Source organism: Rutidosis leptorrhynchoides, chromosome 1 (assembly GCF_046630445.1).
Source record: "Rutidosis leptorrhynchoides isolate AG116_Rl617_1_P2 chromosome 1, CSIRO_AGI_Rlap_v1, whole genome shotgun sequence".
NCBI classification, from domain to species: domain Eukaryota; kingdom Viridiplantae; phylum Streptophyta; class Magnoliopsida; order Asterales; family Asteraceae; genus Rutidosis; species Rutidosis leptorrhynchoides.
This window is the reverse complement of record NC_092333.1, coordinates 682,704,635-682,720,878: the sequence shown is the minus strand read 5'-3', so window position 1 is coordinate 682,720,878 and position 16,244 is coordinate 682,704,635. Positions and strand designations below refer to the sequence as shown.

At 36.5% G+C, this 16,244-nt stretch overlaps 1 protein-coding gene across 1 annotated transcript; it reads right to left on the bottom strand.

The window, feature by feature from the left end:
• Positions 1–14,516: 14,516 nt before the first annotated feature.
• LOC139852069 (secreted RxLR effector protein 161-like) lies at positions 14,517–15,212 on the bottom strand. The gene has a single exon (XM_071841292.1). It carries the CDS (start codon positions 15,210–15,212, stop codon positions 14,517–14,519), a length of 696 nt encoding a protein of 231 aa, XP_071697393.1.
• Between the last annotated feature and the right edge of the window lie 1,032 nt (positions 15,213–16,244).

The window sequence follows — 16,244 nt, the reverse complement described above, 5'->3', positions numbered from 1 at the left end:
GATACATATCATCTATTTATACTATGAATAGAGGAAGCATAATCCCCACAATTATATCGTTTCCTAACTAACAACCCATCAATATAGGAAACAAGATAAAATCGTATCAAATCAAATCAAATCTGCTATTCGAATGCAGAGATATTCGCTTAGATGTAATCTCTTCATTCTTATCTTCAAAGATACACGCGTATTTGAATAAGTCTTCTTATTGTCAGTTATCATTTTGAGTCTGTATCCTCAAACTTCTTGAGTCTGTATATCTTGCGACTCTGTATTCCAGACTCTGTTCTTCAAACTCTATATTACAGACTTAAACATACTTAACCAAAATAGTTTGACTCATCAGATTCTAAACATATTTTTCCAACAATCTCCCCCTATCTGATGATGTCAAAACCTCTAAAGTGAAAACACAATAACTTGATTTATTCAAAATTATTACAAAACAATTAATCTATAAACTAACCACAAGTATTGCTATCACTCCTTCTCACCATCCTCTCTTGCTTTTGAAGCACCTATTCTAGTCTTCAGATTCTTTGTAACTTGACAAACTCTTCTTTAATTTCTTCAACCTTGAATCTTAGACCCGAACAATCTTCAATCACAGAAAGAATTCCAAACAAGTAGCTCACAAATTTTCTTCTGAATGGTAAACTCTGCTCAGATTTACACTTATCAAGAAGTGCAAGTAGATGGCTTGGTTTTGTATCCTTGAATTTATCAACCTTCATCAAACAAGACCTTCCTCTTCTGTCTCTGTACATCAATCCTTCAGGTTCAGCTATGTAAACATTTTCTTCAAATCTAACATGTGCTGGGACTGGAAATCTTGGATCATTTTCATTCTCAAATACCAAATTTACCCCTTCAATCTTCTTCCTTTGTTCCAAACTATAAATCATACAATAAGAATCATAATCTTTCTTCTCTATCATCCCCAACTCATCTGACACATGAACCATCATCTGAATTTTGTTCAACACTTCATTTCTAACATCCCAGTCTTGATAATTCTTAATGCATCTAGCCAACACCTTCCATTCAACAAACCCTAACCCATGTAACTGATCCAAATCTATTGAAGTTTGTCTCCCATCAGACAAAGCATAACCCAAGCTTATCATCCCATTCTCTTTCCTTCTTACTGTACTTCCCAAAATTATGCAGCTCTCATAACTTCTATAAACAAAACCTATATTCAACTTTTCACCTAACTCTATTTCTTTATTAAGCTTCTTCAATTCAACTTTATCAAGTTTTGCTTCTTTCTCTTCTTCTTCTATCTTCTTCAGATAATCTTCAACGGACATACCTGCAGTTGCAGCAGACTTTCTCAACAGATCATCACTAACTTCTTCTTCTGGAGTTAGCTTTCTTTTCCCTGCAACCTTTTCTTTCTGTTTTTGTGACCTGGTAGATGTTGAAGTTTGCTTGGTGGTGCTTGTCTTTATTTGACTTCTGGTCATCCTTCTTCCACTCAAATTAAGTGCAGCAATTGGAATGTTATCTTGTTCATCATCTGAGTCTTCATCAGTGTAGTCATCCAAATGTATTACTCCAGGCTTACACCCTGCTCCAGTTCTTCTTTTTGAGATTTGTTTCTTTCTAGTCATCTTTAAAGGTGGTGATTTAGGACCAGCTTTTGTTTGTTGTGTTTGCTCTTCTTGTTGTTGCTCTGCTTGTTGTTGTTTCTGTTGTTGTGCTGCATCATGCTCTTTTTGTTGTGCTTCATCTTTTTGTTGTTTCTATTGTTGTTGCTCTGCATCTTGTTGTGATTGCTCCCCCTCAACATGATCATCTTTCTTTTGTTACTCCCCCTGAGTCTGTGACTCCCCCTCAGCCTTTGAATCATCTGTTTTGGAAGCTTCTCCTTTACCTTCAGTCCATGCTCTCCAACCCTGTACATCATCATGAAAAACTTTATATCTTTTAACCGGAATTTTCTCAATCTCTGCCTTCCTCTTCTTCATCTCCCCCTTTTTGACATCATCCTCTTCAGAAGAATAATGTGGAGGATCCACATGAGATATGTGATCATAAATATTTTCCTGGAAATGCTTAATATTCCCAAGCTCAGAAGACAAGTCAGAAACCTCAGAACGTAGGCTATGCACATCACCCATAGCAACCTCCAAAGTTTCCAGTCTGTTGTTAACAGATTGCAACACAACAAAATTGGCAATTGAGGTGGTTGCCTGACCTGCTTGTACCTGCATCATCAACCCTGTCAAATTCTCAACCAACCTTCTTACCTCCTCCAGATAATTACTGGTTGCCAAATTATTATTCAAGTTATTTAATCCAGCCTACACACATGCTAGCTTGCCATCAAACTGCACAGTTATATTAGTCAAAACATTTAAAATGCCAACCAAATGAGTTGGTGCCTCAGGTTGGGGTGGAACCTTAGGAGTAGATGCAGTGTGTGGTTGAGTGTCCTCACGAGTCTCTTGTTGTGAGTGATCATAAGACACAGAAGGGATTGGCAGCCCGTGCTAGCATGTGTAAGAGATTTTGAGTGGGAAATAAGTGAGCCAGATTTACATATGAGGCAATAGTGGGTTCAGGTATTTTTGGTGGAGCTTTGGATTGGGTAGCTGTGTCCAGGATTAGGACATCTCTTGTTGTACCAGCTGAGGGTGTCTCTTCAGTGATAGTAATATGGGGATCCAAGTTACCTACTCTAGATGGTTTAGGCTGGGTTGGATTGATTTCATCTCCAGTCTCTAGCAGAGAAGGAGATGAACCAATAGGAGCAACTGGCCTAGTGGATATTTTTTGAGAATCCACAGCTGCTTGATCATCTATAGGTTCAAATATGGTGGTATGCTCAGAATGACTTGGTGGGGTCATCTGGTGGTCTAATGGAATGTTTATTTCTTCGGTAGCAGTGGGTGAAGAGGGGTTAGAATGAGATGGTAGTACCCCATTCTTGTCTTCAGTATGCGGTTCAGAACCCATACCTGAAGGTGTTGTCGAAACTAACTCAAGATTTGATTGCTCATCTCCCAAACCAGATGAATGAACACCTGTATCAGCAGCATTGGGGGTACTATCGAATCTGCCTCATTACCTGATTGCTCAGACTCTACAGCAAATGAATGAGCCCCATGATCACTACCTGCAGAGGGTCCAGAATCATTAGAAGCATCTGAGTCTAAATAATCAGATTCTGTTGATGATATGTCATCCTCAGACTCTGGTTGCCAAGAATCTGAGGAGGAACTCCCAGCAAGATCTGCTGCTTGATTATTGTCATCCTGCGCCACCCACACCAACATTGCTGGTGTTAAATCAACCTCAAAAGGATTTATTGGTGAGTGAAACATCTTAGTGGTGCACTCTGGGGGGGCATGTGATCCAATTCTTGATGTAAACCTGCATACAAAGGTAGAGTTAGGGTATCCTCAAACATCGGACTCAAGAATATGATGAATGGGACATTATTATCCCTAGTGCTCCTGTCAACTAGAATCAAAAGTTCATTGAAAAGTAGACGTACAAAGTCTATGTCTCTCCCTGTGACCAAAGCATTGAAAATTTGAATTTCCATTTCATTCATCTCACTAAGACTGCCATACTTGTAACTTAAACACCTCAAAATATTTGAAATTAGTGTTGGGAAAGTTAATCTGATGAGTCAAAGTATTTTGCAGATTTTAGAGTCTGATGATGTTAGAGTCTGAGGAGCAGATGATGTTAGAGTCTGAAGTTTTCAAAAGTCAACTGCCGAATGATTTCTTGTTGATAAAGCCATTTGAAGATTCTGGAAGATCTCTTTTATATTTAGAAGATATATGATGATGCGTTTTTGTGTTTATCTTCCAGAATTAATCTCCTTAAGTTTAGCTTTGATCCTTGTATATCTTTTCCTATTTTGTAGTGTAGTTTGTTAAGAAACCAAATCTGGAAGATTTGGTTCTTCTTGTATAAATACACGTTTATGTTTGCAGTTTTTATATATATCAAAAACACGATTGTGCTTAAAATATTATTGGTTTTCTTCTAATTCGTGTTCTCTTAATTTTCTGCACTTTAATTCCTATTGTTTGTGTGAAATTAAGAGTCTGGTGTTCATAGTTGAATTACTGTGAACTAATAACTGGTATCAGAGCGGGTAAGGTGTAAATCCGTCAAAGGTAATCTTTAAAACGATCTATTTTTCATCTTTGAAGAAATCAAGATGTCTACCAGTACAATTGTTACTCCAGTCATGGCTGGAAAAGGTGTGCCGATTTTTGATGGCACAGACTTTGCAACATGGAAGCTAAAAGTTCTATGGTTTCTTGGATCTGTTCATGAAGATGCAGAAACTGTCCTTACCACAGGACCCATTACACCAGGTCAAATGGTCGATGCTGTTCCTGGATCAGATACTGTTGCTGCACAACCTGCTTATTTTCGTTCAACTCCAAGAGAAAGATGGACAGAAGCAGAAGCTATAAAGTTTAAGCTTGACAGCAAAATAAGAAGTATTATTGGTAATGCTGTCACTGTTCCTATTCTCAGGAAAATTAGTCATGCCAAGACTGCTAAAGCTATGTGGGATCTTTTACTTAATGATTATGAAGGAGTCACAGTTGTTAAGACTCAAAAGAGAAAGAATCTGATCAGATGCTATGAAAACTTTGCTGCTGAGCCTAAAGAATCCTTAAGTGATCTCCACTCAAGGTTTCAGGTTTTGATAAATGATCTTGAAAGTGTTGGTATAGAAAAGACACAACAAGTTTTGTGTCAAAAGTTCATTGAATTACTACCTTCAAACTTTGAATCGGTTATTACTTCTATGGTAATAAGTGAGAAGATTGAAGGGTATGAGCTAAGTGAGTTGTTTGGTATTCTATCAAATTTTGAAGAAACACAGTTGAAGAACAAGATCAATGTTAAGAAGGTTGCTAAAGATCCAGAGGCAGCTTTGGTGGCTACTACAAAGAAGAACAAACAGTTGTTCTCCAGTTACTCTAGTAAGGTTGAATCTGAGGATGATGAAACTTCTGATGATAGTGAATCTGAAGAAGATGAGGAAGATGATGATCTGGAGGCCCAGATAGCTCTTTTGGCTCAGAGAGTTGAGCAAAGAAAGTTTGGTTTTAAGAAGGGTAAAGGTAAGAGTTCATTTGATCCAAAGAAAGCTAAGTGTTTCAAGTGTGGTAAGATAGGGCATATAGCTGCTGATTGCTGGTCTAAGGTTGAAGGAGGTTCAGATTCCTACAAGTCTGTTGACAAAGCAAGAAAGTACAAGTTGAAGTACAAGAAATTAAAGAATGAAGCTGAGAAGGCAAAGGGTAAAGAACAGGAGAAGGCTTTGTATACTGAAACATGGGAGGATGAAGATTCATCATCAGATGATGAGGAAGACAAGTGTTTTATGGCTTTAACTGAAATGGTTGGTGGATCCAGTAATTTTGAAGAGGATCTGAAGGCTATTGAGAAGATGGATATGGATAGTTCTTGTAATAAAATTTCTGCCTATAAGGTACAAAACTTTGTGAACTATTTTGATAATGAAAAAGTGAGAATGTTTCAGTACTTGTTGCTTGACTTTAAGTGGTGTTTAGAAGACATTGATAGGTTAAGAACACAAATCTTTGATCTTAAACAGTCAATTATGGAAAAAGATGCTGAAATTAAAGGATTAAAATCGTGTGAGGCTGAATTAGACACTTATAAAATGGCATATGCTGAAGAAACTAAAAGATTAAATACAGAATTAGGAAGATCAATTAAAAGGTCAAAACATTATGAGTCAATTTGTAGATCTTGGTGTGTATCTTCTAAAAAGAATTCTGATGCTATTGCCAAACAAATTCCAGATGATGTTAAGGCTATATTAGGTGAAAACTACATATTAGACAATAATGTGGAAGCTGATCCTAATAGATTTAAACCTGATATTTTACCAGATACTTTTGTAAAGTTTGATGGTGATAAAAAGATTTTGACAAATGCTTTTGTAAAATCATTAGATCCTGTTGAGCCTTTAGACATCATTGTACTTGAGAGCAGAGATCCTTTAGAGTCTGAAATTTTGTTACCATCAGACTCTAACTGGTCAGAAAGTAAAAGTCAATCAGAGTCTGAACTTGAGAAATCTTCAGACTCTAACAGTTTAGATTTGAAAATTAAAAGTGAATGTTCTGACCAGGAGTCTATCACCCATGAGTCAAGTTGCAAGGACATATCTGATTTATCTTCTGTTACTAGTACCAGTCCAGATTCTAAAAGGTCAAAAAGAAAGTCAAAGTCCAAACAGACTAAGACTATTCGAAAACTTAAAAAGGAAATTTCAAAACTTAATAATGTAATCAAAAGTAAAGAGAAATCTCCTGTTAAGAGTACATGTTGTCTTCCAAAGAGAATTGAAAAGTGTTGGAAACCCAAAGTCTGTGAAAGTGAAAGTGTTTTGAAATCTGTTAAAGACAAGTTGATCTGGATTGGTAACAAAGCTTTTGTATGGAGAGTAAAAGATTCTCCTATTGAACCCACTGAAAAGTGGGTTCCCTCCAAGAATTAATTGTGTAGTTGTTTGTGTCTTGTGTAGCAGGGTAGTAAGTGGTATCTGGATAGTGGCTGCTCAAGACATATGACTGGATGCAAAGAACATCTTGTAGAGTTTGTAGAAGAGAAGGGTCCTCCTGTGAGATATGGTGATAATTCTGTTGCAAAGACAGTTGGTTATGGTACTGTGAAAGCTGGTAGTGTTACTTTGATGAAAGTTGCCTTAGTTGAAGGGTTGATGCATAATCTGCTAAGTGTTAGTCAAATTGCTGATGAAGACTGTGAAATAAGAATCAGAAAGAAAGCTGGTATTATTTATGATCCAAAAGGTAGGCCAACACTTGTGGCCTGGAGACATCAGAATGTGTATGTATTGGATCTGAATTCTGTTAATTCTGGTATTGAGACATGTTTGTATTCTCAGACTGTAAATGAGCTAAATTGGCTGTGGCATAAAAGACTTTCTCATCTTAATTTTAAGAATATAAATGAGCTGTCTAAGAAGAAATTGGTGAGAGGTCTTCCACAGCAACCCTTTAAGAAAGATAAGCCATGTTCTGCTTGTATTATGGGTAAACAAACCAAAACCAAGTTTCCTTCAAAAACCCTGGCTACCATTTGTGATCCACTTCACATGCTTCATATGGATCTGTTTGGTCCAATGAATACTAGTAGTTTGGGTGGAAAAAGGTATACTCTTGTGATTGTTGATGAGTATTCCAGATTTACTTGGGTTATTTTCTTGGCTGCAAAGAGTGATGCTCCTGAAGAAATCATCAGGTTGATCAAAAGAGAGCAGGTTCAAAAGGGTATTCTTGTTAAACAGTTAAGAAGTGATCATGGTACTGAGTTCAAAAATGTTACTTTAATTGATTTTTGTGAAGAATCTGGAATTGGTCAAAACTTCTCTGCTGTAAGAACTCCTCAACAGAATGGAGTTGCTGAAAGAAGAAACAGAACCCTTATTGAAGCAGCTAGAACTATGCTATGTCAATCGAATGTAGCTTTAAGGTTCTGGGCTGAAGCTGTAAACACAGCATGTTACACTCAAAATAGGTCACTGATTGTGAAGAAACATGGTAAAACTCCTTATGAGTTATATCACAAAAAGGTGCCTACTATTCATTATTTTCAAGTTTTTGGGTGTAAGTGCTACATTTTAAATCAAAGAGATCAGCTTGATAAGATGAAGCCAAAGTCTGATGAAGGTATTTTTATGGGATATTCTTCTGTATCTAAAGCTTATAGAGTTTACAATCAGAGGAGAATGAAGATTGAAGAATCTATCAATGTTTCTTTTGATGAAAGCTCCTTAGAAATGGATCAATCATCCAATTCTGAGAATTCTGCACTTGAAGAAATGTCTAAGTTAATTTCAGAGAACATTGTTCAGACTCTGGATTCAGAGTCTGAGTCTGATGAACAGTGGTCAGACTCTAAAAATATTATTGCTGAAGGTGTTCATACAGAAGAATCTACACAAGAAGAAGAGATTGTTGTTAATCAAGAGAGTGGCCAATCATCAGATACCACCTCAGATCCCATTGTACCTATCAGAAGATCTTCAAGAAGCATAGTTCATCCAAAGCATCTTGATGATTATGTTGTGGATACTACAGGGTTACCCAAGACTAGTTCTTCTAATCAGGCTGCTGTGTCTGAATCTGCCATAGCTAATTTCTGTTTGTTTTCAAGTTTTCTTTCACTTATTGAGCCTAAGAAGATTGATGAGGCACTAGGTGATGATGACTGGAATGAGGCTATGACTGAAGAACTTACAGAGTTTGAAAGGAATGAAGTATGGGAATTGGTTCCAAAGCCTGATGATAAAACTATCATTGGCACAAAATGGGTATTCAGGAACAAGGTGGATAAAGATGGTATTGTTATCAGAAATAAGGCAAGGTTGGTTGCTCAAGGGTACAGGCAAGAAGAAGGGATAGATTATGATGAGACTTTTGCTCCTGTGGCTAGAATTGAAGCTATCAGATTGTTTTTGTCTCATGCTGCTCACAAAGGGTTTAAGGTATCTCAAATGGATGTGAAGAGTGCTTTCTTGAATGGAGTTTTGCAAGAAGAGGTGTATGTGAAACAACCTCCTGGTTATGTAAGTAAGAAATTTCCAAAACATGTTTACAAATTGAAAAAGGCATTGTATGGTCTGAAGCAAGCTCCAAGAGCCTGGTATGATACCTTGTCAACATTTCTTCTAGAAAATAATTTTTCCAGAGGAGCTATTGACAAGACTTTGTTTGTCAAAAAGGACAAAGGTGATGTGCTACTTGTTCAAATTTATGTAGATGACATTATATTTGGGTCTACTAATCCTAACTTGGGAAAATGGTTTTCTGATATTATGTCAAAAGAGTATAGAATGAGTAATTTGTGTACATTAAACTATTTTCTTGGGTTGCAAATAAAACAAAGTTCTGAGGGTATTTTTATAAACCAGAGTAACTATATTGCTAACATGTTAGACAAATATGGTTTCAAAAATTGTTCTTCTATAAGAACACCAATGAGCATTTCTGAAAAACTTGATAAGGATGAGTCTGGTAAACCCACTTGTCAATCAACCTATAGAGGTTTGATTGGATCTTTGTTATACTTAACTGCAAGTAGACCTGATATAATGTTTGCTACATGTCTTTGTGCACGTTACCAATCTGACCCTAAGGAGTCTCATTACAAAGCTGTGAAAAGGATTTTTAGGTACTTAAAAGGTACCCCTAACCTGGGTCTTTGGTATCCCAAAGACTCAGGGTTTGATCTAATTGGTTACACAGATGCAGACTATGCAGGTTGCAAGTTAGACAGGAAAAGCACTTCTGGTGGATGTCAATTGTTAGGTGGAAAACTGGTTAGCTGGTCTAGTAAGAAGCAAAACTCTGTTGCTACTTCTACAGCAGAAGCTGAATATGTTGCTGCAGGAAGCTGCTGTGCTCAATTACTTTGGATGCAACATCAACTTTTGGATTTTGGGTTGACATTGTCCAACACTCCAATCATGTGTGACAATGAGAGTGCAATTGCTATTACTGAGAATCCAGTGTTTCACTCAAGAACAAAGCACATTGAAATCAGACATCATTTTATAAGGGATTGTGTTGAAAAGGGCAAAGTGTATTTGAAGCATATTGGTACAAAGGATCAATTGGCAGATATTTTTACTAAGGCACTTAATGAAGAAAGGCATTTTTATCTTCTTGGACAACTTGGAATGTTAAATCCATCTAGTGAAATGTTGTCTAGTGATGACTCTTCCGGAGTCTGATGTTTTAATGAGTCTGGATGAGGTAATGCTATTTCAGAGTCTGAGATGGTGTGACTCTGGTGTATTTTTGATGTAATTTTGTGTAAATTATTTTCTATCTTGAGTCAAATAAAGTTTTTTTTTCTTGTTCTGTTTTAGGTAAGTTTATTTTTCTTTATTCTATTTCTTATAATAAAAGGGTCAAAACTGTAACTTTTTGAGGAGGTAAATGGTAAAATTTTTGGCGGTGTCAGAATTATTTAATAGGGTTTAAATTTTAAATTTTTTTGTCAAATCAGTCGATCATCTCAAAACCCTCATCTGTTTTTCGAAATTCTCTTGCGATTACAATGGCGAACATGAAATTCATCCCTTTTGTTCTGGAACCAACTGAAAGGATGCATCGAGCAAAGGATTTTAGAGGTAATAAGGAGGTACAGGTATCGGTGAACAATAGAGTAGCTTGTGGTAGAATTCCAGAAGGGTTTGCTAATGAGGGATATGAGGAATTGATGCTGTTTATGAGGAATCATCCTTTGAAGGATGCCTTCTTTAAGACAACGGTGATGTATCCTGAGATGCTGGCTGAGTTCTGGTACACTTGTAATGGGAACAGAGAAGCAAGGTCAATTACTGGTACTTACAGGAATGGTAACAACACCTTAACAATTACTGAAAATCATTTAAGGGCTGCTTTAAACCTTCCTTTTAATGAGAATTTTGTTCGAACAGCAGCAAAATCTGCTGTACGAAATTGTTTTAACCTAGTTGGTCAGCCCTTAACCAATTCTAGTGTCAAAATCAGTATGTTCAGTCCAAGGTGGATGTTTCTATTGTCAAATATAATCAGAAGTTTGAGTTTTAAATGTGGGAGTCTAACTGAAATAAATGATTTTGAGGCTCATATTTTTGATGCCATGGTAACAGGGAGAAATATAGACTTTGCACGTCTGTATTTTAATGAACTCTTAGTGCTTACTGAAAAACCTTTAAGAGATCACAATGTGCCATTCATAAGATTTATGAGTCTAATGTTTGAACAAGCAATGACACCAATTTTGTACAATGGTTTGCAAACTTTTAATGTCTATGAGTACAGGTATTTACCTGAATGCAGTGTCAAAATGTTTCATAGGCACATTGTTGATGGTCAAGAAGTCCCTCTTACAGCTGCTATGATGCATTGGGTCAATTTGGGCCGTGCAGACCAACCTGCAGATCCTGAGCAATCAGAATCTGAAGGGGCATCTTCTTCAGGATCTGAGCAATCAGAATCTGAAGAAGGTCACAACAATGGTCAACAACATTCAACAGAATCTGAACATTCAGTTTCTACCCCCCCAATTACTCCACCCCATATTGTCAATCAAACAGAGCAGGCTGAAGATATGGTTGAAGAAACACCACTTCAATCTAACCCATCTTCACCCACTGCTACTGAGCAAATATCTTCATCAAACAACCTTATGAACTCACCAGTTCATACAGAGAATACCACCATACTTGAACCCTTAGATGATTCAGCACCTGTGAATTCACCATTACAATTCACTAGGCAAGATGGTGCTAGTACTGTTTCTTCACCTCTGCTAGAGGTTGTTGCAAGCAGTGCTTTGACCTTAACCAAACCTGATAGGTTAGTTAACTTGGATACCCACATTACAGTTACTGATGCAACCCCCTCAGTTAACTTACAAACAGAGGTCCCAATCCTGGACTCATCAAACCAAATTCAACAACCTACTGAAATGGCCAAACCTACTTCTACCTCAGACTTAAGTCTGTCACTACCTTTCCAGAGCATGTCATCCTTACACACTCTTGCACAGGCTGCCAATGCCACACTCATGTCACAGGGTGTGGTACAGGCCTCAACACCTTCTTTATCCAAGGATTGCTTTTCTTCACAACAGGAAAGTCATGAGGATATACCAACCATACCCACATCTATTGACACTGCAGGTCAGACTGGGGCACCAGTTGAATTGGTTGGCTTGAATAAGGCTTTGACTAATTTGACTAAGAAGTTTGATGACAAACTATCTGTTGTGCAGTCTGATCTTTCTAAAAACTTTAATAATAATTTTGTTTCAAAATCAGAGTTGATGGAGGTGAGGAGGTTGGTTGGGGAGTTGCAGGGTGGTGCTGGTAATTCAAATTCTGTGGTGATGTTTAATGACAGGTTGGATGTATTGGAAAAGAAAGTTGATGGGGTAGAAAGTTGTTTTACAGGGTTTGCTTCTGATTTGGTTACTTTAAAAAATCAACAAGCTGAAATCTGGGAAATCATATCTTCTCTTCAGGTGGATGATGTCAAAAAGGGGGAGAAAAGAAAGAGAGTTGATGATGCAGAGGTTGCTGGTGATAAGAATAAGAGAGCTGCTGTTGAGGGGGAGAATCAAATTGAGGAGGAGCACATTGTTGTTGATGAGGTTGTGGTTTCAGAAAATGTGGTTGAGAATGTTACTGTTGGTGATGAAATTGTTGCTGGTGGTGTTAAGGATAAGGGTAAAAATGTTGCAGCTGTTGGTGAGATGATTGCAGAATCTGCTGGTGATATTTCTGAAAATCCTGCGGTCTTGAATGATCTGAGAGCTAAGTTGAATAAAAGGTTTAGATTTAGAAGGTATGAAGGAGAAGTGTTGAAGGTTGAAATTGATAGGACTGAGTATGATGGAGTGTGTTTGTTTCTGACTTTATCTCATGCTTCTGATAAAAGATTAAGGGTGAAGTTGAATCAAATATTGAGGTTAGGATTTTGTGAATGGAGAGGAATTGCATTTGGTTTGAGAGGTTGTGAAGGTGACAGGGTGATTTTAAGTGAGGTGTTTAAGAGGATTTTTATGTTTGTGCATCTGGTGTTTGAAGAAGGGTTTATTAGTTTGAAGGATTATGAAGTTTTCTGTGAAGCCTTTAATTTGAGAAAGAAAGAAAGAAGGGTCAAGAGGATAGTTGATACATATGCTGTTCCTGAACATATGGAGTTTATAGATGATTTTTATGTTGAGTATTTGGATGCATTGCTGGTTAAAACTTCTAATGGAAGGAGAATGTTGATTAGAGTGGATCAGTTTGAGGATGCTAATATTGAGCTGCTATTAAGTTTGATGACAAGGTGTGAATCTCTGCAGACCTTACCTTTTCGAAGAAAGTTGTTGATGCACTTGTACAGCAAGATCAGTATGATGAAGAAGATCTCACACATGAAGCATAAGTGCAAGCTGATTGAAAGAGAGGTCAAGAAGTTGATGGGTTAGTAGCTTGAATTGTTTTGACATCATCAGATAGGGGGAGATTGTTGGGAAAGTTAATCTGATGAGTCAAAGTATTTTGCAGATTTTAGAGTCTGATGATGTTAGAGTCTGAGGAGCAGATGATGTTAGAGTCTGAAGTTTTCAAAAGTCAACTGCCGAATGATTTCTTGTTGATAAAGCCATTTGAAGATTCTGGAAGATCTCTTTTATATTTAGAAGATATATGATGATGCGTTTTTGTGTTTATCTTCCAGAATTAATCTCCTTAAGTTTAGCTTTGATCCTTGTATATCTTTTCCTATTTTGTAGTGTAGTTTGTTAAGAAACCAAATCTGGAAGATTTGGTTCTTCTTGTATAAATACACGTTTATGTTTGCAGTTTTTATATATATCAAAAACACGATTGTGCTTAAAATATTATTGGTTTTCTTCTAATTCGTGTTCTCTTAATTTTCTGCACTTTAATTCCTATTGTTTGTGTGAAATTAAGAGTCTGGTGTTCATAGTTGAATTACTGTGAACTAATAATTAGAAAACTCCATCTGAATGAAAACATGTTCATCCTTACCACACCAGTAACCATTGGTTGACCAACTAAAATAAAACTTTGTTTAGTAGTGGTTTTGTTTGCAAAATCAACAAAATTATCCCTTAGTAGGAAGTTTATCACTCTCCTTAAGGAGTCCTCAGTAATAGTTACAAAATTACCACCATTGTTATAAGTACCAGTTATTGAACGAGCCTCATGGTTAGCTGTACATGTATACCAAAATTCTGCAAGCATAGCAGGATACATGTGTGTTGGACATCTAAAAAATCCATCTCTAAGAGGATGGTTTTGCAAGAAAGAAACAAGTTGTTCGTAACCCTGGTTTTGAAAAGTTTCTGGTATATCAACACAAGCAACACGATTGTTGATGTTAACCTGAATATCCTTATTGTGCTTGATCGGCTTAGCCCTGTTCATGTTAGCAGTAGGCAAAAGAATATATGGAATATATTTCACCATGATTACACAAAATACAGCAACTAAGATTTAACAAAAAAAAATAGCAGAAATAGTGTATCGAATTAGTCAAAAGTATGAGCAAAATCAAAGAAAGTTTACAGCTTTAAGAGAGCGATTTGAGCATTTGCGATTTGTAAAAGTAGACAATAAGGGTTCAACAAGGGTATTTATATGTTCAGTTTTAACCTTAAACCGCCAATTTTGTCATTTGACCCAAAAAGTTACCGTTTGACATTAAAAACTTTACCGTTTAAAGAAAAATATCCGTTAATCACTCAGCATACAATCGCGTAATCATTACCAAAAAAAACTAAATCTAATCGCAACAGAAAACGTTTAGAGATTTAGAAAAGATTTTACAAATATTTGACAACAGAAATTTTTTCACCTGAGTCTGACTTAAGAAAAATTTAAAGTCTATGTGCCAGACTCAAAAACACAATCAAATTTCAGACTCTGAGGACAATTGTTCTGGTGGTGCATTTAACATACCTAATTATCCAAGAAGATGAAAATGTCTTTCTTCACTTAAAGGTTTAGTAAAAATATCAGCCAATTGATCATTGGTTCCAACAAATTTAAGAACAACATTTCCCTTTTCAACACAATCTCTGTTGAAATGATGCCTTATATCAATATGCTTTGTTTTGGAATGGAAAACTGGATTTTCTGTGATAGCAATTGCACTTTCATTATCACACATGATTGGAGTCTTTGAGAACTTCATGTCATAATCTACCAGTTGATGTTGCATCCATAAAAGTTGAGCACAACATCCACCAACTACAACATATTCTGCTTCTGCAGTAGAAGTAGCAACAGAATTTTGCTTCTTACTTGACCAACTTACTAACTTTCCACCCAGTAACTGACATCCTCCTGAAGTACTTTTCCTGTCTATTTTGCAACCTGCATAATCTGCATCTATGTACCCAATTAGTTCAAATCCTGAGCCTTTGGGATACCAGAGGCCCAGATTAGGAGTACCCTTTAGGTACCTAAAAATCCGTTTCACAGCTTTGTAATGGGATTCTTTTGGGCCAGCCTGATATCTTGCACAAAGACATGTGGCAAACATTATATCAGGTCTACTAGCAGTTAAGTATAATAGGGATCCAATCATCCTTCTGTAGGACTTTTGACAGGTTGATTTACCTGACTCATCTTTACTAAGTTTTTCAGACACACTCATTGGAGTTTTCAAAGTTGAACAATTTCTAAAGACATACTTAACAATTTAATCAGGAATATAATTGCTTTGATTTATGAAAATACCTTCATGACCTTGTTGAATTTATAGCCCTAAAAAATGATTTAAAGTACATAAATTGCTCATTTATACTCCCTGGACATTGTATCAGAAAACCATTTTCCTATATAAGGATTAGTAGACCCAAAAATAATATCATCCACATATATTTGAACTAATAAGACATCACCTCTATCCTTTTTAATGAATAGGGTTTTGTCTATTGATCCTCTAACAAAATTCTTAGGCAAAATAAATGATGTCAGAGTATCATACCAGGCTCTAGGAGCTTGTTTCAAGCCATACAAGGCTTTGTCAAGCCTGTACACATGATTTGGAAGTGTCTTACTTACAAAACCTGGAGGTTGCTTTACATACACTTCTTCTTGCAATTTGCCATTAAGAAAAGCACTCTTCACATTCATTTGAGATACTTTGAAATCCATATGTGAAGCATAAGCTAGGAACAATCTGAATTGCCTCTATTCTGGCCACAGGTGCAAAAGTTTTATCATAGTCAATTCCTCCCTCCTGTCTATAACCTTGTGCTACCAACCTTGCTTTATTTCTTACTATAATCCCATCCTTATCAACCTTATTTCTGAATACCCATTTTGTACCAATAACTGTTTTACCATCTGGCTTTGGTACTAGAGTCCAAACTTGATTTCTATCAAATTCCATTAACTCTTTTGTCATAGCTCCAGTCCAATCATCATCCTTCAAGGCTTCATCAATTGTCTTTGGTTCAATTAGTGACAAGAAACTTGTATACAAACAGAAATTTGCAATACCCTCATCAGACAATGATTCTTGTGAAGTAGCTCCAGTCTTTGGCAAACCTTTGCTATCTACCATATAATCATCTAAGTACTTTGGAGCAATTATGGATCTAGTAGACCTTCTTGCAGATGCTTGAGAATTTTGTTGAATAGAATTATCATTCAAAGTTTCTTCTTCAACTTCATCAATGTC